The sequence below is a fragment of the Colletotrichum siamense genome (genome assembly GCF_013390195.1).
Source record: "Colletotrichum siamense strain Cg363 chromosome Unknown KSG_Cg363_contig04, whole genome shotgun sequence".
In the NCBI taxonomy this organism is placed as follows: Eukaryota; Fungi; Ascomycota; class Sordariomycetes; order Glomerellales; family Glomerellaceae; genus Colletotrichum; species Colletotrichum siamense.
Genome location: NW_023501017.1, coordinates 4832850 through 4854115, shown reverse-complemented (window position 1 = coordinate 4854115; position 21266 = coordinate 4832850). Strand labels below are relative to the sequence as shown.

General features: G+C 52.1%; 8 protein-coding genes across 8 annotated transcripts; 5 read left to right on the top strand and 3 right to left on the bottom strand.

Moving 5' to 3' along the window:
* Positions 1 to 354: 354 nt before the first annotated feature.
* YSL7 (putative metal-nicotianamine transporter YSL7) lies at positions 355 to 2685 on the bottom strand (the record flags this gene model as incomplete). Its single annotated transcript, XM_036639051.1, has 3 exons — positions 355 to 2208; positions 2279 to 2364; positions 2433 to 2685. 3 exons carry the CDS (start codon positions 2683 to 2685, stop codon positions 355 to 357), a joined length of 2193 nt encoding a protein of 730 aa, XP_036496232.1.
* A 3877-nt stretch (positions 2686 to 6562) lies between these two features.
* Positions 6563 to 7735, bottom strand: CGCS363_v007201 (Uncharacterized protein; the record flags this gene model as incomplete). Its single annotated transcript, XM_036639050.1, has 1 exon — positions 6563 to 7735. The coding sequence occupies one exon, from the start codon at positions 7733 to 7735 to the stop codon at positions 6563 to 6565; it is 1173 nt and encodes a 390-aa protein (XP_036496229.1).
* A 699-nt stretch (positions 7736 to 8434) lies between these two features.
* Positions 8435 to 9922, top strand: CGCS363_v007200 (uncharacterized protein; the record flags this gene model as incomplete). Its single annotated transcript, XM_036639049.1, has 1 exon — positions 8435 to 9922. The coding sequence occupies one exon, from the start codon at positions 8435 to 8437 to the stop codon at positions 9920 to 9922; it is 1488 nt and encodes a 495-aa protein (XP_036495860.1).
* Positions 9923 to 10116: 194 nt separating this feature from the next.
* On the bottom strand, positions 10117 to 11590 carry ACS9 (1-aminocyclopropane-1-carboxylate synthase 9; the record flags this gene model as incomplete). The annotated part of the gene is made up of 3 exons (XM_036639048.1): positions 10117 to 10287; positions 10345 to 10636; positions 10710 to 11590. The coding sequence occupies 3 exons, from the start codon at positions 11588 to 11590 to the stop codon at positions 10117 to 10119; spliced, it is 1344 nt and encodes a 447-aa protein (XP_036496970.1).
* Positions 11591 to 11945: 355 nt separating this feature from the next.
* On the top strand, positions 11946 to 13435 carry CGCS363_v007198 (Uncharacterized protein; the record flags this gene model as incomplete). Its single annotated transcript, XM_036639047.1, has 2 exons — positions 11946 to 13313; positions 13373 to 13435. 2 exons carry the CDS (start codon positions 11946 to 11948, stop codon positions 13433 to 13435), a joined length of 1431 nt encoding a protein of 476 aa, XP_036496971.1.
* A 1366-nt stretch (positions 13436 to 14801) lies between these two features.
* On the top strand, positions 14802 to 15422 carry CGCS363_v007197 (uncharacterized protein; the record flags this gene model as incomplete). The annotated part of the gene is made up of 3 exons (XM_036639046.1): positions 14802 to 14940; positions 15007 to 15236; positions 15285 to 15422. 3 exons carry the CDS (start codon positions 14802 to 14804, stop codon positions 15420 to 15422), a joined length of 507 nt encoding a protein of 168 aa, XP_036496974.1.
* Positions 15423 to 16376: 954 nt separating this feature from the next.
* On the top strand, positions 16377 to 17520 carry CGCS363_v007196 (2,3-dihydroxybenzoate decarboxylase; the record flags this gene model as incomplete). The annotated part of the gene is made up of 3 exons (XM_036639045.1): positions 16377 to 16678; positions 16746 to 17123; positions 17178 to 17520. The coding sequence occupies 3 exons, from the start codon at positions 16377 to 16379 to the stop codon at positions 17518 to 17520; spliced, it is 1023 nt and encodes a 340-aa protein (XP_036496975.1).
* Positions 17521 to 18174: 654 nt separating this feature from the next.
* Positions 18175 to 20587, top strand: CGCS363_v007195 (Filamentous growth regulator 27; the record flags this gene model as incomplete). The annotated part of the gene is made up of 5 exons (XM_036639044.1): positions 18175 to 18658; positions 18711 to 18931; positions 18983 to 19311; positions 19460 to 20032; positions 20092 to 20587. The coding sequence occupies 5 exons, from the start codon at positions 18175 to 18177 to the stop codon at positions 20585 to 20587; spliced, it is 2103 nt and encodes a 700-aa protein (XP_036496972.1).
* Between the last annotated feature and the right edge of the window lie 679 nt (positions 20588 to 21266).

Sequence of the window (21266 nt, the reverse complement as noted above, 5' to 3'; positions counted from 1 at the left end):
CGTTTAATCAGCCAGAGGCTGTGGGCGCAGTGGTGCGGAAATGGCTTCAGAGTTAGGTGGGACAGAAGGGGCCTCCATCACTGATCACTTTTTCTCGTCGCGGAAAGTCTCGAACCAGGGGCAACTCTACAGAACAGAGAAAGAGTTCTTTAATTTATTCTTTTTGGTTCTTTTGCACAATTCTTCAGGTTTCAAGGCCTTTTCAACGCATGTGAAATGCAATGAACTCAGGGGAATAGGGGAGGGGAGTTCATTTGAATAGCTATGGAAACCCACAAGCACAACGGCGCGACTAAACATAAGCACTGAGTTCCAACCTGAGGCTTCGTATAAGGAAGATAGGTCAAACATCCTTCAGCAAATCTCAGCCACGCATCCTAACGTTGTTCCCACTCCCGCCACTCCAGCAATCTGGAGAATGCTCTGCACAACATACCCGACACCCTCACCAGCCACTCCACCTGCCGCAACAGCATAAAGAAATCTTTCATGCGTTCTTGGGGAGTATAGCTTCCACAGATGCGCGGTAACAGCTCCGATAGTAACCGTCAAAGTCACTGAAGACCCTGGGATAGTCATCGCCAGGCCCACGAGCGACATGTTCGGAACCCAAACTTGATAAGAGCTGAGGCGTTTGTGACCGACGAGGTATCTCTTGAGGGCAACACTCCCCATTCCAAGGAGCGTCATCAATATAGAAAAGATCCAGCTGGACTGAGATATGGGAAATGTGTCCATGAAGATTGCCTGAGTGACGACGCGCCAGGATGTAACCGCTGGAAGAGTGAACTGGCAGGTCGTTGCCTCGGCATCGAGAATGCATGGGAATGCCTTTGCAAATAAGAGGAATATCGCTGGCGACAGGAACACAGCGACGAAAGTGCCAATCATCTGCGCGTGCCATTGGGGTCGTGCCGGAGTGCCGAGCAAGAAGCCAGTGCGGAAGTCTTGGCATAACTCACCTGCCTGTTGAGCAGCCGCCGAGCTTATGACACATCCTGCGAGGTTGATCCGAGCTACTGATTCATAGCCTTGTTGGTGGATCTCGTGGCGGAGAATGCCACCTGTAATGAATTGAGAGCCCTTCGCGACGGTTGTGATGGGTGTTGTTCCCGAGGCGCCATAAACCTGAATGACGACAAAAGACCACATGAAGCCGAGAGCAAGATTGAGTAAGTTCAGTGCTGGCGGTATACCGAAGACGTATTTGAGAGCCACAAGGGCAACGATGACGGAGACAAGTGTCACTGATGACCACTCCCACCATCGCACTTGATATGCGGGAGCGACAGGATCTGGGATCTCGCCGGCGATTTCCCCTTTCTTCAGAACCATCACTGAATCTGCACTTGCGTCTCTTCGCCGAGTGAACTTGGCTTGGACATTCAAGATACCGTACTTCGCCATCCGTGCAAAGTTCTTTGCCTCGAGGAGAATTGTCGTGAGAGAGACACCAAGCATCATGAATGTCGCGGGCCAAAGCATCCAGTAACGTGGGGAGGGCGTTGTGCTGAACTGAGTCGGAATGAAAGCGTTGTACGTGAGAAGCTCGGGATAGTCAGGTGCATAGGGTATGCCAACGGCAGCGCCTTTGTGTACAATGATCGGGCCCACCACTCCCCAGGCGAGTACCGTTCCCAGTAAATATGATAGTGCCGCGTTCAAGTCAATGAGGGCGCCTATCCCTATCATGGAGGGAGACCACGACCATGAGAACCAGCCCCAACTGATGGCAGAAATCACAGACCGTCCTCCCCATTTAAAAATCCACCACAAGGGATTCCAGGTGTAAAGAATACCAGGCGCATATGAAGTAGCCACAGACCAAATCAGCGAGAAGACGAAGGACATGCTGATGGCCTTGACGTGTTGCCGTGCCTGTCCTGTGCTGCCTTCGATCGAATGCAGCGTCTGAATCGTGATCGCAGACGCCGTTCCAAGCGGGAAGTACAAGCTGAGTTGACGTGCGAGGCGGAGGATGAATAAGTTGCGCAGCGGCACGGTAAAACCAAGTCCCCAGAATCCTGCAACAAGGGCGAACCAAATCATTCTTCCAAAGTCCGACTGCGGGGTCGGTCCCAGGAGATGTAGTTGGTACATGGCAGGGACACCGCTCATGAACATGAAGCCGATGCCGATGCATCCCAGGGCGGCGGCTTGAATGATATTGTTCTCATGAGGCCCGAAATCACCGCTCAAGAAGGGAATCTAGTTCATGGGTAAAGCTTGGTTAGCTGGAAATTACATGACCGGCCATATGGGTGAAAGCTCATCGTACCTTTGACTTTTCCAGAGCTTTGCAAATAGCGTAGCCGAAAATGGACGCAAATAAAGTGGCATCAGCGCCAAATCCGGTCATCAGACCTGCGAGCCCCGGGGATCATGATTAGTGCGGTTTCTCTGAGGCTGGAAATTCTATGTTGGACACGAACCAAGATAAAGATTTGAGCAGTTGATAACTGAGCCCAAAAATATGCCTGTGGCGACGGCACGCACCGTCAAGATTCTTCTTCCATCGTAGGACTTCACTCCAGGAAGCGGTTTGAACTGATCCTGCTCCTCTGTGACGCCTTCAATGACGCTCTCGGCTTTTTCAATATTGGTCTCTTTCTTTCGTTCTCCATCATCCTTGAACCCAGTGCCGTCTGGTTGGCTCTCAAATTCAACTCCTGAGTTGGAACGCATGTTGGGGCTTTGAGAGTTGCTTGCCATCATAGCGCATCTGACAGTCCAAAGTAATGGGGTGCCTACAGGGTTTGATACCAATCCGTAATACCTTTTGAGAAGATTAATTTTACAGATTTGGGAGTCTTATGCACAATCACAATGATACTCAAAAGATTCACAATCATGCTCAATGAGAGCCGTTGCATCAAGTGTATTGTTATCGACCAGTGCCCTACATCGTTATCTCGCAGGCGGCATGATAAGCTGTGAGGCCAACCAAACCCCGTGATAAGTTCTGCATTGCGGCAACGACTGTACTTTGGCTCCTGACTTCCCGTTGGAGTCAACAACAACGCTGCGTACTTGCATCATGCAGTTCTGGAAAGGATCTTATGGCTATCAATGCATCTGCATGAGCGATTTGCCGGCAATAAGATAAGCTATGTGCGTCCCAGGTTTGTGATAGCCAGTCCGAGTGTGCGCTTAGAGAAACCAACTGAATTTAGAATACCGGGTTTCACGGCAGCATGATAACAGCTTGGGGTGATCAGCTGGCTTACACGGTGTTCTTCGCCGTGCGTTCCCGTTGACCCGATTGGGTTAGATCGCCAACTCCAACACGCGTTGTCACATCCATGTAAGGTTATTCGCGGCCCAAGTAACGGTAATCGTTTCCGCGCTTTTGCCATTTTATCTATCGCGTATCGGAGGACATGGATTCAACCCGGATGTTTGCCTCGAACTATGACTCTTAGTGTCGAGGTTATCGATATTGGTCTTTGCCGGTATCCCATGTTTTGCAACTCAATTCCGCACGCCATGTACTGCAAAGATATCCGCTGAAAGTGGAGATTCCGAACCAGGGGGCAGGGTAGCTCCGGGGGGGCAAACAATCAACGTAGAATCAGTTGTTTCCCCGCATTCACAATCCTCCTGTCTTAGGGGTGCCAGGTTCGCGGCCGAGCTCTTATCGCTGTTGAGATGGCTATGTTCGTCTGTGATTCATCATGAACCTTGGATTCGCCCATAGCTACATCTCTGAGCAGTTTGCGATCTAGTGTCGTCGCGTAAATGTGTATGAAGACTCTGGCCATCTGTCACACTCCTGGACCATCACTCGCCCAGCTTGGCACCCTTCCGTCATTATGTACGATCCCGCACCGGCTAGACCTAAGAAAACAGACATTACTCGAACGAAAACGGGTTGTCTCCAGTGCCGACGTAAGCGAAGAAAGGTGCGTTGTAGTGAGATGACAGGATTGGTGTGATGCAAAGCTGATTGAAAAGTAGTGTGATGAACAGAGACCGGCTTGCCGGCGTTGTTCTGCAACATCAAGTTCGTGCGAGTATGAGTTTGGCGCCTTCGAGTTCAAAGACGCAACACAGTGGGCTGCCAACAAGGTCCGCCGCTTGAAGATGGCTGGAAGTTCTGCTTCAACCAAAGATCAAGCTGTTGGAAAGCTGGCGACACGAGACCGCAAGCGGTCAAATCCTATTCATCCAGCTACATTCACAGTCAATCAGCTTGATACAGCGGATGCGGTACGGCAGCAGCCAAGCACTGCTCCACTGCCGCCTACCCCACCAGTCCTTGAATCTGATGAGCACAGCACATCATTGGTGTCCGGTGACCGACAGGAAGACATCAACTCAGCCGCCAATTACGACATTCATGAATGGCGTAGAGACGACTTGATGGATCAATTGTCACCCGAATTCTTCCTCGACGCAGAACAGCTTCTGACGTCGTCAATGACCGACTTCATACCTGTGTCTCCAATATTGCCAGGGGATACCCAATGCCTTCCGTGGGACTTATTGATGCCGTCTTTGCTGCCGTCCCCAACTTCACCCACAAGCCAACGTGGCGAGGGTTCCTGCTCTGCGTCGACGATCTCATCGCCGGACAATCCTACACCACCAGATGAAACTCTTCTGGTCTCAGAAACCTCCCGCCATGAGAATCAATCACGCTCCTGCACAGCAAATCGGAGTCTACGACGTGGATTACTTCCAGCTTCTTGGACCGGCCTTGAGAACCAACCAGAATTGCCATTTACGCGAAAGCCGGCTCCAGTTCCCGTTGAAGATAGGCCATACCTAGCCCACTTCAGGTTGAACGTGATCAACAATCTTCCCGTCCGCCTCGACAACCTGTGGAAGATGATGCTCTACAACATCCCTCTCCGATATGCAGCTATGGCTTTGGCGGCGGCCAGTCTCGCCAACCTACATGGGCATCACTCATCCGATCATAGTCAATGGGTACCAGCACCGATTCATTCGTCTAGAGCACTCAACTATGTCAGCAAATGTTCAGAAATTCTTGAAACGCATCCAGACATGTCATGGGAGGCTCGTTTAACCATCCTGATTCTAGCTACACTGTACGAACTAGAGACTGGGACGATTGTTGATCTCAGGCGGGCTCTCGCGGTGCTTGATAATGGCATCCGCAATCATCGCAGTCAGGTCCTTTCGCTTACTACCGGCAAAGACTTGGGACGCATTTGGGTACACCTCAGATACCTTGAACTGGTCTGTCGAGGGCCTCAACATCCTCTGGGGATCGAGTCAGCCAATGAGTCACTCCTTGTGGAACTTGTACCAAGTTTGGTACATCCAGCACAAAGGATCCAGGTCATTGGATGTCAGGCGTCAAGGATCAGTCAGCGGCTGCTCTTCTCGAAATGCTTCTATGAAAGGGGGGATTCAGCCGCGGAGACATTGAGTAAAGTGACGCAGTGGTGGGAAATCTTGAAGGGTACCTCCTTCGGAGAACCTTCAGACGAACACACGAAGCCCGATACTGTGCTCCCGGATGAGGAGCTGTTCAAAGAGCTCAGAAATCTCCAGTCTACCCTGGCTGAATGCGAAGCTCCGGAAGGGATACTGTCTGCTCTTTTACCCGACTCGGAAGCATTTTACGCCAGACCTTATGCGCCTCTCCGCCTTCCGACTCATCAAATGACCATGACGTGGGCTGACTATGCATTCGCCCAGCTACTCTGTACCGAGAGCAACGTCCAGAGACTTACACAAGAGGTGAGAATTGCTGTGGACAATAAAGCGGACGCATTTGATTGCGCTCCAATGAGGAGCAACCCATGGCTGAATTTGTTACTTCGGATCACCGACGAACTCGACCCAGTTGATTGTCAAAAGAGAAATACGTATAGAATCGGGATCTTCTCAATTTTGTTTCAGGTTTCCATCCTCGGAGCCGGTAGGATCGGCTTTGAGGCCCTACAGCAGTTCATCCAGAGGTCGATGGCTGTCGGCGTGCTTTACGAGGGTCCATTCACGCCGTTGCACTCGGCCAGATCTTGCAATCAGGCGATACTCAGGTACATGGCTGCCAAACCTGGCTGCGCAATATTTGCAGCCTCCTTTACATATTCGGCCTGGGAAGCCCGCGAAGTTCTTTTCTCCAAAGGCGGTGGGCAGCACGTGCTTCTGTGTGGCAGAGAGGCTGATGGTCGGTACCTGAACGACCTCATTCCTGTAGATGCATAATTCGAGCTCTGGTTCGTGTTCTGAGATGTCGTCGTAGCTCTTTAGAGTTGAAATTGAGGCTATCTTCCCACATAAAAGTTCTTCGAATGTATTGTACAATGTTCTCGTAGCGCAGGTGAAAGATGGCTTTTTCAAGACGCCCAGCGACAATGGCGACACCCAAACAACGAAGACGATCGGTCACGACAAGGACAACGGAGACGACAGAGATGACGAATGCCGTTTACAATACATTCACAGCCAAAGGATGCAACGCAATGAAGTTGGCAGAACTAGAAACAGCTTAACACTGTAAAGATAACATGAGAGTTGGTAATAAAGCTGTTCACCTATATTTATATTCGTGTATGTCTACCGCGTTCCCACCCCTACTTCGCATCTACGGAGATACAAGTATAAAACCTGTGCTCCCGTTGATATTAATCAGAGTGCCGAATGGTCTGGAAGCTTCTTGCAAATAGTTCAAAATGCGTTGGGCCTCGGCAGGAGGCGCCAGTTTTGGCATGGTCCGGTCAGCCACCGATGTGTCGTTGGTGAGTTGGTTGTGTATCGTGGGGTAAAGTGCGATCCTGTTGACAGTCCCATCAACAAACTCGGTATGGGCAATGAGACCATCATCCCATTCGATTGGCAACGAGACGCCGCGAAAGTGAAGCCCGAGGCTGTAAGTAAAAGAGCCGAGGCTGTAGAAAATGGGGCGACCCTGATATATCTCAATGCCCCTGAGATGATGCGGCCCATGTACGAGCACCACATCCGCTCCAGCCTCTATTGCGGACCGACTGATGTTAGTGATATACGATGCGGGTACCGTCGATGCAGGAGGGAGAGGGATGATTGAGTCGTAAGCGCCCGAGTCGCTCTCATGGGCGTGGAGTGAGAATACGGTGGCGTCCGAAGTGGCCCTTGCCTCCCGGATTGAAGAAATAATCCCGTTGAAGTCATCTTCGTTGGTGTTCCAATCGAGTTTGGGAGTTGTCTCATTGGAGTCTGCACGCCGCCAAGAAGACCAGAACATGGGGCTTTGGCCGGTGTACAGAGTCACTTCTGCGACATCGTCCGTTAAATCCGATTGTCCCTGGGCACGAGCGATACGAAGAATGTTGGCAAAGGCCTCGCCATCAACAACTGTGGTCAGCGATGTGCGAAGAGCACTGACACCAGGTCGCGAGGCAAGGTTGCCCGAGGGCTCCCCGGCGCCCGCGACCGATTCGGGGGTGTGGGTCCCGGCGGCACAGATGAGAGAAAGGCGCGTATTACCGCGCTGGACGCAAGAGGCATTGCGAGCTTCCGCCAGACTAGCTCCGGATCCAGCGGATGTAATGTTGGCGGCTTCTAAGCTGTTTTTGGTTTCATGATAACCGTCGAATCCATAGTCCCAGACGTGGTTATTCGCTTGGGAGGCCAAGTTGAAGCCAAGGCCTGCAAGGAGGAACGCCTGACTGGGATCATATGTTGGCCCGCCGCCAACGTTTCCATAGTCATTGTCGCCTCCGTTCTCCGAGGAAGGATATCCAGTGAAATCTGCATCACGGAAAAGTTGGCCCTCCATGTTGAAGAAGGCGAAATCCGCCGATCGCGTGATGTCCCACAATGCTTGAGTTCGGGAATCATTTGTGGTGACGACGTCTCCAAGAAGGTCTCCAGTAGCCACCAAACTCCATGCATTGTTGCTGATAGATGCTGCCGAAGTTACCGGGAATGCTAGTTGAGCTGAATGTAAGATTATCGTGATAGAAGCAAGACGGTTGAGGCCATCTTGCAGGGATCCCAGCATGGAGCCCACGCGTCCAGGAGACATCTTTGTCAGCGGTGCAGGATTGCAAAAGAATATTGATAAATAATGACTGAGCGATCGAGAATCAAATTTTCCTGACATGGCTACTAGCTACTGTATGTATATTTACGTCCTCTTGGCTGCTTCGCAAAGCTAAACTAAGCCCCATCGCCAGAAGAGACCGCGTTCTTGTTGCCCAAATTAGGAAATGGGTTTAAAGCGTCTCCACAACCGATGACGAACCGTCATTTAACAACCCTTGTCGCGCTATGAGTGCCGGAATGCTCCTGAAGAATAACGATGATGTCTGAATTTGTGTGCAGTTTCGGAGGCGTATTTATTCCTCTGGCTGTCCATGTTATTCTGTGACTATTCATCATGTTCTGGAATCATCAGATTCGGGCAGCTAAGTCTCTTTGTCAAACCACTTCGCTCCTCTCCTGTCGACTTCGCCTTTCTTGACAACTGTCAGCAATGAGAAGCATTCTCTTGGCCCTGGCCTTTGTCAATCAGGCAACCTCCACTGTATTCCCATACATCAACATCACCCTCACTCCAAATTTGGCCCCTGAAAATGGAACAACTAGTCTGAGTGGTCAACTCACCACGGACATCTCTTTCAAAGCCAACGAGACAGTGGTTGCTCTTCCACTCACTATCGCCGGCCAGCCGTCTGCCCAGTACGATTCGGAGTCTTTGACTGCAACTGATGGTGCTGGAAACCTTCCTCTCGTCACCACCGATGCCACCGGGTCTTCTGGCCTGGCAAGCCGGTTTTGGATCGCTACCCGAGACGTTGTCCCTCCAGTCGCAATCTCCTTCACCGCACATCCCCGTGAAGTCGACGAGACGACGAAAATGGGTCCTCTTTTCGACATCAGAGAGAATGCTGGTGGCATTCTAGGATCAATATGGGCTCTGGTCCCTGTCCCCGATGACACTTCCACTAAATTTCAGATTGCCCTGTCCTGGGACCTCTCAGCCTCCCCCTCAGGGACTAGAGGAGTCTGGACTTGGGGTGAGGGGCCTCAACCCGTCACTATCAACGGAACCACAGACGATCTCCTGAGTACGTTTTTCGCTGTCGGGCCCATTCTCTCAAGCTCCTCTGCATCAGAAGATAGCCAGTTCAACATGTACTGGCTTGAGCAGCCACCTTTCAACGTAACCTATCTCGCCTCCTTCATCAAAGCATTCTACAATTACTCGGCAACATTCTGGCAAGATGACGGCACCAAGCCTTACAAGGTGTTCATCCGATACAATGAGAACGTTGGAACAGGAGGTACAGCCCTTTACAACTCCTTCACGTTCGGGTGGCACGATCGCAACAAAACCACCACCAATGACACTGAGCTACTTCTCGCTCATGAGATCACCCACAACTGGCCTTACATCTATAACGGCAATCTTTCCGACCAGACCCGATATGCGGAGGGCACTGCCGAATTTTACTCACTTCGCAACCTGTGGCGCGCGGGGCTGCTCAGCACGTTGGAGTACGTGACGGCAATGAACACCAAGGCGATCGCCTACTACCAAAATCCGTCAATCAACTTGACCGACCAAGAGGCAGTGGATCAGTCTTGGACTGTATCAACGGCACAAACCGTTCCCTACGGCCGCGGTCTCATCTACTTGGCCAATGCTGACGCTGAGGTGCGCGCTCGCTGGAATAATACCCGGAGTTTGGACGACATAGTTGTCGAGTTGATGAACCTCTGTCGAGCCGATGACTCCTCCTGTACAACAGACGCCTACTTTGATCTTCTCACCAAGTATGCTGGTTCATCAGCCGTTGATGATTACAAGATTGTGGCATCAGGCGACCCGGTCATTCAGCCTAGAGAAGGAAGCCTTGGTCCTTGCTTCGAAGTGGTCCAATCTTATACTAATGCTACGGTATGGACATGGCAGTTGAGAGACGAGTTCGATATCGACGACGAAGAGTGCCGATTGTAGGGTGTTACTTTGACCAATTGGAAAAGTGTTTCGCGAAAAGCTGCAATGTGACCTTACTACTTAAGTCGACAATTGACCATTCTGAATCAGTCATTGATAATCTAGTTCCCTTGCGGTCGTGTGACCATCAATACGCTTCTGACAGTGATCTCTAAAGATATTGATTTATCGTCGCGTAAATCGCACTAACATTCTCACGCTGAGGTCCCTGATCTTACTCGCTGAAGGGGGTGATCTCGCTTCTTTCGGGCATTTGCATCAAGCTTTTTGAGTGCCGCTCCTATCCTCATGATAGCAAGCAAAGTAGCCTCCACATCTTTCGTAAAGACGAGCCGGAAAAAGCCTGCTTCGGTACTGCCTGCGAACTGAGCTATGTATTAGCCACTGGACTGATTTCAACCATTTAACTTTTTTTGGCTTACCTTCCCTGGATTGACGCCAACCCCTGAATCCACGAGATATTTCCACAACTGCAACTCGGGCTCATCTGCTCCCTCAAACTGATTGATCCACCTTCGAAGATCAATGTAGATGAACAACCCCGCAGTTGCTGGCTGGAATGAAATCTGGTGTTGAAGGAGAGCTTCCGATACCTTCTCATAAGCATGCGCAAGCCGGCTTTGGTATGTGCGTACATAGTTCTCAAAAGCAGATTCGTCTTGAAGCAGGCGAGACGCAAAGCTATCGGAAAACGAGGTCGGCCAGGTGAACCAACTATGACATGCCAAGATTCATTAACATGCATGATTCAGGGACCAAGCTTCGAGATTCGTTAAGAGAAACTCACGAGATCCTAGCCAAAGCCTTTCTCAACGTTTCATTTCTAGAGACAATAAATCCTAGTCTCAGACCGCCCATTCCAAAATCCTTGCTCAAGCCCCAGAGGCTGTGCACATGTTTGTCTGATCTCTGGTCCGTGGCACCCAGGATCGAGGTGAAAGGCTCGAGTTCGCCTCCGAAATGCGACAAGCCGTATATCTCATCAACCACCAGCTGCAAGCCTCGTTGACGGCACATTTCGGCCAAGGCGCGGAGGGTTTGCTTGGAGTAGCAACGGCCTTGTGGATTCTGGGGATTGCAGAGAAATACAGCACGTACTCGACTGTCGTGGATGCCGTCCGCTGCCATGGTAATGGCTTCGGCAAATTCTTCAGCAGAACCGGGACCAAAAGGATCTTCTAGATGGTCTGTGATGACTTTGACCACCTTGATCCCATTTCGTACTGCCAAATCGAAGTCTAGCATGAAGAATGTTGGAACTGGGATCAATATTGTGTCACCTGGGTCTGCAAGGACCCAGACGAGCATGTCGATGGCTGAGCTCACGCCATTGGTTGCGAAAACATTCGTGGCTTCAATGGAAAATTTCAGGCTAAAGAATTTGTTGTACACGTTGGCAGCACCGTGCTGAACGTCTTTTGAACCATGAAGGGGGCCGTAGTTCAGCAGGGAATGAGCATCCATACCGCGGATCGCTTCGTCGACGTACTCCTGCATCCAGTCGTGCATAAGGTTATTCACAGATCCAGAAAGATCAATGAACCCATCTGGTCTCTTTCCTGCGTCGTATTGTGGGAGTTTCTTTACTTCCCAGAAGTAATCTGCCCCTTCGCCTAGGGTGAAGCTTCTAATGGCACGTTGGGATAATAGGTCGGAGATTGGAGCCATTTTCGTTGCCGAATAGAATATGATTGAAGAACAACGTCAAGACTTTCCGCAAGTATTTTGGCCCAGATTACAGCGTGAAAACGCGGTTCAACTGATGGGTGATGTCGACCAATCAACATGGAGTCCCCGCGATCGAGTTACTGCATCGAGTCAACGGCTGCGCTCCCGCATAAATGATAGCTTATCGTGGTGTTGTGGGGGGGCATCTTGATAATCACTTACCCCCACGTCTTTTGTGGCCGAGGGCATCTTTTTTGACGACATGCTATTTTGTGGACTTCAGGCTTATGATTGACATTGATGTTCTTTCGTTACCAACTATTCAACCCTCACCTAAACGATCCCTTCTCAAGCTATGGCCTGCGCTCACTGTTCGGACTTCTTGCTTGACATATCCGAGCAGGCAAGCCAGAAACAAACGGCATGTTCGCCCTCTGATGAAGATGAATGGCATATCGTTTCGTCTCCTAAACTTGAACCCGCGCAGGGTTCAAAGCCTGAGGATAGCGATTTGTCATGTATCTTCGCCGACCAGCTTATCCTAGGCCGCGGCGATCCCATCTATCAAGCAGCCGTAGGAATATCGACGAAGTCAGGCACCATCACCTATGTTGGCAAACAAGCCGACATTGACGATGAGCTTGCGGCTGCCCCCAGAACCCACGTCGCCTGTCTCATGCCCGGTCTCTGGGATTGCCACATACACTACTGTGGTGTTGGCAAAGTTGACTATCCCGAGATAATCCTTCAGCATCCCGCAATGGCAGGCGCGGCCATCGCCCGCGGCTTCTACGATACTCTCATGTCCGGCGTCACCAGCGTGAAGGAACTCTCCGGTTACGGCCTCGAAGCGTACGCTGCAGTCAAAGCTGGTTACATCATGGGGCCAACTGTTTATGGCGCCGGTGCCGCCCTCGGCATGACTGGCGGAGGTTGCGATGCTGTCACTCTACCTCTCGACACGGTGTGGTCGCGGCAAGGTACGGATAATGCCGGTCAGCGACTTTGGTCTGGCCAATCCATTTTCGCGTTGGCAGATGGTGTTGCAGAGTGCCGAAAGGCTGTCCGCCAGCAGATTCGTCGTGGGGCAACTCTCATTAAAGTACTCGCCACTGGCAGCGTGATGAGTGTCAACGAAGACCCCAGCTTTCGGTCTTACTCTGACGAAGAGCTCCGGGTTATTGTGGATGAGGCTGCAATGCAAGGGAGAACTGTTGCTGCCCATGCCCATGGCAAGGAAGGCATCATTGCTGCGGTGAAGGCTGGAGTTCGGACTATTGAGCACGGAAGCTACGTTGATGAGGAAGTTGCCCAGTTGATGGTCAAGCACGGTGTGACTCTCGTAGCCACCGCCTACATCACTCATGCCGGTCTCAAGAAGCTCGATCGCATGCCCCCTGAGACAGCAGCGAAGCTGAAGCACATAGCCGGCATAGCTCACAAGGCCTACTGTACAGCGGTCAATGTGGGGGTAAAGATTGCTCTCGGAACCGACATATGCTCCAGCGACCCTCGGGACCTTCTATCCCCTGGGCACAGTTGTGAAGAAGTCTATCTAGCAACGAAGGCCGGCTTAACTCCACTACAAGCCATCGAAGCTGCCACCATTAATGCTGCGGAGACACTTGGGGCTTTCACACCAAAGAAGGGGCTTGTGAAATTAGGATGGGACGCTGATCTCATTGCTTTTGATGCTGATCCCCTGGAGAACATGAAGCTTTTTGTAAACCGTGACAATATTAGATACGTTTGGAAAGGGGGAAAGCTGGTTAAATCACCTAGGAAGATATTTTGGCCACCTGGCAGTACCTAGCTACAAGAGCATTGGTTGCTTCGAAAATATGACACATCATACATATATCATATTCAGATGTCATATTTGTCTTGCTCTCTATACGGCGACACTTCAACGGCGCCTCTCATTGGAGAGGTAGGATGCCTGTCGTCTCGCCGTCGGCCGCGGGTAAAAAATACGTAGCCATTTTTCTTAATGCGTATTGACCTGTCGACAGGCGCCTCCTTCATGCCATGCCTGATATGTCTGCAGCAAGGATCGGGAAAAGGCTCCAAATGAAGTTCGACATCCCACGGTAAATGCATAGTAGACAAGACTGCCCAGCCTCCACACAGCAGGTTCAACGCGTTATCTCGTAATTCAGAGCATGTACTAGGATGCCATCCTCAGAATACTCCACGAGCCATAAGATCCCTTCATCCGACCACCCAGTCCGTCCAGCGACACCTGATTGAGAATTTGCGAAAATCATAAAACCTGATGGCCCAGCCGGGCCCGATCAGTAGGGCCAATTGTTGCGTGGGGATGCCGAATTGTCGGTGGGGTACCCGTTATGATTGGTACAAGGCTTCCGGCCCTCCGGCAGTGACGGGAGTATCTAGACACGCAAGCCAAGTATTGATACAGTGAAATTGACGAGACGGTGAAAGCAGTTTAGAGATGCACATGCTAAAGGATATCATGAAACCCTTCACCTGGGGTGTCTGGGATGGTGGTGTCTCCCCCGCAACTGGATGTTCTGGGCTGAGAAAGATCGGGCGAGACGCTCGCCGCAGATCGTGACAGCCCGGGTTGAACCCTGACATCTTGGTCTAGACCACCGCAAAGGCGGGGTACAGAGGAACCGGAAGGGACCGAGGGTTGTGGAGGCTTGTCAGATGTGAACTCAGGGACTTGGACAAAGCTTCATCCATCCATCTTTTCGGGCTTTTTCCTATCCTAATCTTAATTCGTGAATTTGGAGAGTGATATCATATCGACATACTCCCTTGCTCTTTAGCGGAAGTAATGTTCTATTTGACGATGAAGCTCGTAAACATCGCGTTGAGGCGCAATACGTTACTGCACGGGGCAGCGCTGTGAAGGGGCCATCTCAGTCTGAGTTCAAATGACAGCTGTGTCCAATTGCCGATGGAATGAACTAATCAGGAATACACTATCCCAAGTATCGCGACATTTGGGTCTCAACGAAGGAATCCAAGGGAAAGCTTGGTGTAAGGTTTTGAACCTACGAAAAGTGTCTGTGAATTCTCCTGAAGGTGAGGGGCAGCCCACATGTCGGTCAGGAGATGAGGTCTGATAAAGAGCTGCTGTCCCGCGATGCGACACGCCATTTGTACATACCTATCTGGAGTAATTCTTTTCAAACTATCTACTCAGAATTATAGCAAGATAAATCAATCAAACCACTTCAAAATGGTCGTCGAAAAGGGTAACAGAATTCACGTCCCTGCCAGCGAGATCACCAACAAAAAGGTGACGGTCGAATGGCAACAGAGTCTCAAGATGCATTCCCAAGATTACTGCTCTGTTCCTTTCTTCAACAAAGACAAAGGTAAGAACTCTCTGGGGTCTCTGTCACAGCTTCATGCGTTTAATGTCCTGGCTAACTGTACTACAGGAGATGAACAGAGCATTCTCTTCATTCAGACAAGCTATCTTGACTCTTTCAAGAACAAAAACATTCGCTCGTCAGCCGGTTGGTTCAGCTACCTCTTCAGCTTCTTCTCCAGGAGTGCCGACGATGGAGATTACACCGTCATTGTCGACGACTCATTTCAGTACGGCCAGAACTCCGACCAGACCTCCCGCTGGTTGGCGTATCATGACAAGGGCATTACAGCCTTCCAGGTAGGTTTCTAGACTTGCCGTCGGTCATGAGCTGACTTTGATTCACAGTGGCGCTACGTCGCAAGCCTTCAGTCTACTGTGGGCTCTGCATTGGCTGGGTTTGGCGGTGGCATTTTCAAACAGTACAGTGGCGTTGACGTTAGTAAACTCTCTGGCTTGATTGGTGACCCCCTTCATAACTTCTAAGGGCTTGTAACAATTGGTTCGTCGTCTTCACTTAGGTTCTCTACGGAGTCAGTCTCTTTTTCTTGTATCGGCGATTCGTGGTTTCCTCAGCTTGTCAACGATTCCGGGTTTTGGACATGTTTAGGACAATGCAGTTGAATGTTCACAAATCAGCAGGATCTTTTGACGTTAGGGTCTGATGTAAGACTGTTAATTGAGAAATAATATGAACAAGAGAATCAATTGATTCTCTTCAACCTGTGTTACTTTTCTCGAATCAAGCCGCATACGTCCACGATGCGATAACCGATTTCAAGAACTTTCAAAGCTGTGTGTTGCATGCCTCAGTACAACTTGCCGTTGTTCAAAAGTGCCTCTCCACAAATTCCCTGATGCCAAATGTGAAGATATTTTCGGCAACATCGTCTCACATTCAAAAAAGACAGTGATCAAGTTGACATCGGGTCGGCGCGGCTGAGGGAACAGACGACCGTACCCGCCGCAGACCCCGCACCGTGTTCTGGTGCGCTACCCGACAACGCGGAACAGCTAGACGGAACGTCCTAAGAGATGTTCAAACTAGTCTGGTGTACCACTATTTCTGCAATCCAAAAGAAAGCTACCCTGATAACAGACCGGGAACAGGGTCATGAACCATCCGACGCGGGAAGAATCTCGGCGGCCCGGTGCATAGTCGCGTCTCCGGTGGGAGAGAGGGGGGATTGGGGCTCCCACGGGGAAGCATCTGTGCCAAGCGGTCATCCCACGGCCGTTTCGGCTTATGTGTGATGATGAAGTCGCATACAACCGGGAGCTACATCTACATATAAATGTCATCCGCGTGCCCAGAGAAGTCGAGCCTCATTCCAGGCTTCATCTGACTTCATCTGCATTTACACCCTTCATCCTCTTGCGAATCTCACGCGACCTGCCGGACACAATCTCATCTCATTCTTAATTAGTAAAACCTTCAAAATGCTCGGCAAGATCGCTTTGGAAGAGGCCTTCGCCCTCCCGAGATTCCAAGAAAAGACCCGTTGGTGGGCGTCTCTCTTCGCCGTCGACCCCGAGAAGCACGCCGCCGAGATCTCAGATGTCGCCGACATCAGACTGAACTATATGGACAAGCACGGCGTAGGCTTCACGATTCTGTCGTACACCGCGCCCGGCGTGCAGGACATCTGGGACCCCAAGGAGGCTCAGATCCTGGCCAAGGAGATCAACGACTACATCGCCCCGGAAGTCAAGAAGCACCCTAACCGTTTTGGCGCATTCGCGTGAGTTCCTGCCGGTTTTAGCGTTGGGGAAAAAGAAAAAAACGGCGCGAAGCTAATGCGGTACCAGCACACTTTCCATGCACGATCCCCAGGAGGCTGCAGATGAACTCAGACGCTGTGTGACACAATACGGATTCCTCGGCGCTCTTGTCAACGACACGCAGCGTGCTGGCCCTGATGGAGACGACATGATCTTCTATGATGGCCCTGAGTGGGACGTGTTCTGGTCCACCGTGACCGAGTTGGATGTTCCCTTCTACCTGCACCCCAGGAACCCGACCGGCAGCATCCACGAGAAGCTCTGGGCTAAGCGCTCATGGCTTATTGGTCCTCCCCTGAGTTTTGCGCAGGGTGTTAGTCTGCACGTGCTTGGTATGGTCACGAACGGCGTCTTCGACCGCCACCCCAAGCTCCAGATCATTCTGGGCCATCTCGGCGAGCATATGTGAGTTTCCCATTATTCCAAGCATCCTGAATGCCTCAAATTAACGATTGCGAGCCCTTTTGATGCCTGGAGAATCTCCCATTGGTTTGAAGATGTTAAAAAGCCCCTGGGGTTGTCCATCAAGAAGACGCTGCGCGAATACATCCAGGACAACTTGTGGATCACGACAAGTGGTCATTTCTCAACAACCACCTTACAGTTTTGCATGACTGAGGTCGGCGCCGACAAGATTCTTTTCTCCATTGATTACCCGTTTGAATCATTTGCGGATGGTTGCGACTGGTACGACGCTCTTCCCATCAATGTCGTTGACAAGAGGAAGATTGGAAGAGACAACGCCAAGAAGCTTTTCAAGCTGCCGGATTTCAAGGACAGCGAGGCAAAACTGTCAAGTTAGATAATTTAAATGTCCAGGACTTAGTTATGGGCAGGTTTTGTGGCATCTATTGCAGAATAGATAAATATCCTTCCTTCATTGAATATGATGAAAATTCCAACATTCTGGAAACACCCTCCCAAAATCCGATCACGCAAAACCGTAAAACAGACATGGGATTTATGAATTCGATCAATAGTCCCATTTATAAGAAACTCTCCCATCAAAGACTGGCTTGCACATGTTCGTCGTGTACAACCCCCTTCAAGAGAGCTAGACACGTCATCATGCGGCGCCATTCCTCCAGCAGCACAGAGCTTGTAAACGATGACTAGCCACCTCTTCCTGCATGTTCTTACTGAGCCCACGTGCCCCAAATCCTCCAACCCCAAATCTTCGTTATCAACCGGGGTGCAGTGACGTTGGCACACTAGATGATGTGTGGGGTATGGGGTCCGGAATTCGTTAGGAACTTCCGTAGTGGGGTTCCGTCCCGGCAGCAGGGAGATCCAGGGCCCCCCCGGAAGCCGGCAGCCGACCCCATCCAGAAGGCTTGTCTGTGTAAGTCACCCCTCCAAACCCCAGATTTTCCTTTTCCCATTACTCCATGAAATCCAAGGGATGCGATTTCGCCATTCGTGCTAGCCGTTTCGCATTTTCTGAACACATCCCACCATGCCTCGCCCCAAAGTCCCTGAAAGCCTGCGCCAGAGGGCCGCGGAGGCCTGCAGCTTCTGTCGCGAGGCCAAGAAGAGGTGCAGCGGCACCGCGCCGTGTACGCAATGCGTGCGCCGCGGGCTGGAGCGGGACTGTTGCATGACTGAGCTGCCGCGGGGGTCGAGGACGAGGAAGATTTCAAAAAGCAGTGCGGGCGGGGGGACGAGGAGGTCCCGCGCGACGCCGGCGCTGGATAATGAGTCCATCACGGTCTCGGTGAGCTCGCCGGTTTCACCGAGAGATCGATCGCGGAGGAGTGTGAATGGAGCTGGACAGAGACAACTCCGTCTGTCGCCTCCCGCTTCTCAGCAAGAGGACGAAGAGACGAGCATGAATGTTGACCCGCAGCCTTTGACGCCGCCGAGGGAAACACAAGTTGCGACGGATCCATCCCTGCTGGCAAACCCGTCGCGAATGCTTCGAAGTCTTCACGGTGAACAAGGTGCGTGAAATCTCATCGTAGCTTCCAATGCGTACTAACGCTTTATGAACAGTATACGTGGGAGGCGCTGCAGCGATATCCTTCCTCCAAACAGTCCGTCAAGTCGTTGCTGGGCAGATCGGGCCCTCTCCGTTCTCACACAACGATGACACTGAGACGATGCTCGAAGTCGAGTCACCAGAAACACGCGCCACAACCTCCCCATCTGCAGAAACCGCAGTTGAACTGAACGTGCAACAGAAGCTGGCGTATCTGCATTGCTACTACTCTGCAGTAGGCACCCCTGCTCTCATAATCTCACACAAGCAACTTACAACAAAACAGACCGAAGGCCTTATCGACATCTTCGACCCGAGTGAACGCCAGCAGCTCTTCAACCTAGCTCAGAGCCAGTCATCAACAAACACATCCGACGACCGTCCCTCAACACCGCCCAACATCCTGCCCGACCCCATTCGAGAAATGGTAATAGCGATAGGCGCGCAGTGCAGCAGCGCGTCCGAGGCGCAAACCATCGGCCGGAGCTGCTTCCGACGAGCCCAACGCCAAGCATTCGCAGAGCTCCTCGAGGACCCCGACCTTCACATGGTCCGACTCTTCCTCTTGATGTCCTTCTACATGCTGGGCGAGTGCCGCAGGAACACGGCCTACATGTACCTCTCCATCGCCGCCCGCGCCGCCCTCGCCCTCGGCCTCCACAGTCCCAGCTCCTTCATGGGCAAACCGGACCAAAAGGGCCAACTACGGCACGTCGTCCCTCAACTCATACCCTCTCTCACCATTCTGACCTATATCCACCAGATTACGAGTCTGGATCAGCGTCCGCATCCTCGATAAGCTCGTCAACTCCCTGCTCGGCCGCCCCGCCGCCACAGCCGGCGTCCAAACCGACATCCGCGCAGCCCTCGACCAGCTGCCCCCCCACCCCGACGACTACGCAACCCAGTGCCTCACCGCGACCTGCGAGATCGTCGACATCATCAACGAGATCAACAACACCCTCTACCACGACAAGGACGTCTCCGCCACCGTCGTCGAGCACCTCCTCCTCAAGATCGACGCCTGGAAGCGCGGCCTGCCCCCGTCCCTCAAGGGCTCCCTCCACCACCACCAACCGTCCGAGCCAGAATCCTCCTCGTCGTCAACCCAGCGCGTCGCCATCGCAAAGATCCACGTCTCCTGCCTGTACTACTTCGCCGTCACCCTCGCCACCCGCCCAATCTTCATCTCCTCCCTGAACAGCAACCGCCCCGACGCAAAGATCCACCACCCGCCACTAGCCGCGGCCTGCATCGACGCCGCCGTGTACCTCGCCCAGACGTGTGCCGACGCGCTCAAGGCGGGGCTGTTGCAGCGGAGCATGTGTATCATGAAGTATGTCTCTCCCCCTTGTCTATCCGTGTAATCCAACATGCACTAATCACCACCAACAGAGCCCTCGTCTTCGCAGCAGGACTCGTCCTCGGCGTCGAAAACTTCGCCAAATCCGCCATCGACATCGAGACCGACCGGGCCTTCCAAGGCGCCATCGACGTCCTCGCCTTCCTCGCCGCCCAGAGCCACCAGGCCGCGCACTACCTCGAGATCCTCACCTCCCTCTCCAACGCCATCTCCGAGCGGCGCGCCAAGCCCGCGCCCGTCGGCGGCAGCCGCTACGTCTCCAAGCTCTTCAGCCTCGACCCGCCGTGCCCCGCCAGCAGCGGCAGCAACATGTTCTCTCAGAGGCACCAGGGAGAGGATGAGACGGGCTTCTGGCCGCTGATACGGTTCGAGCAGGGCGCTGTCGGCGAGAGTGGCATTAGCGGTGGTGGGCTGGGCGCGGGGGACCCAGGTAGCTGGCCCGAGGTCCAGCTTGACGATGATGATTTGAGTATCGACTGGGAGAGTCTGAATATCTTTCAGTGGGATAGCTTTCCGTTCAACGCTTGAGGTTAAGGGCGCAGCAGGAGTTTGGAGTTTCTACGGGGATGGAGATTATGACATCATGTACATCTACGACTATATTACGATCCATCATTCTCATCGAATGGACAAAATCACGAATTAGACCAACCCATTTCACAAGCCAAAACATCTCTTACACAATGCTCCAAGGACATAGAGTAGTTCATCCCAAAGTGACCACCACAACAACACCCCGCATCCGAAGCACCTCACGGGATCCAAAACCCCAACACCCGGCCCCCCCTCCAAATCATCCTTCCCGGAAAATGATATCTGACGGATTCAATAGATAAGCATCCAAACAGCTCCAACCGAAACGCAGCTCCCGGCGCGGCTTGCGGCGGGTATGGGTGGTTTATCAAACACCACCAGCACCAACCTAAGCACAGCCGGATGGCGGGTAAGGGCGCGAGCGCGAGCCGTCGGATACCGCACCGCACCCCGCCTGCATACTGTACCATCAACGTCACCAGCAGCGATAAGGCGAACGCACGAAAGCCCGAAGCGCGAAGGGACGAGCGGGACAGCTGTCGTGGTTTCGGCTCCATCGTTCCCATCTACCGCAACTGATGTGATGTGTTCAATTTGAGGGCTGCCAGCCTGCCGCACTTGGCCGATATCCGCTTCTACCCGCAGGCCGCGCCCGGTCTCCGGCTCACACGGT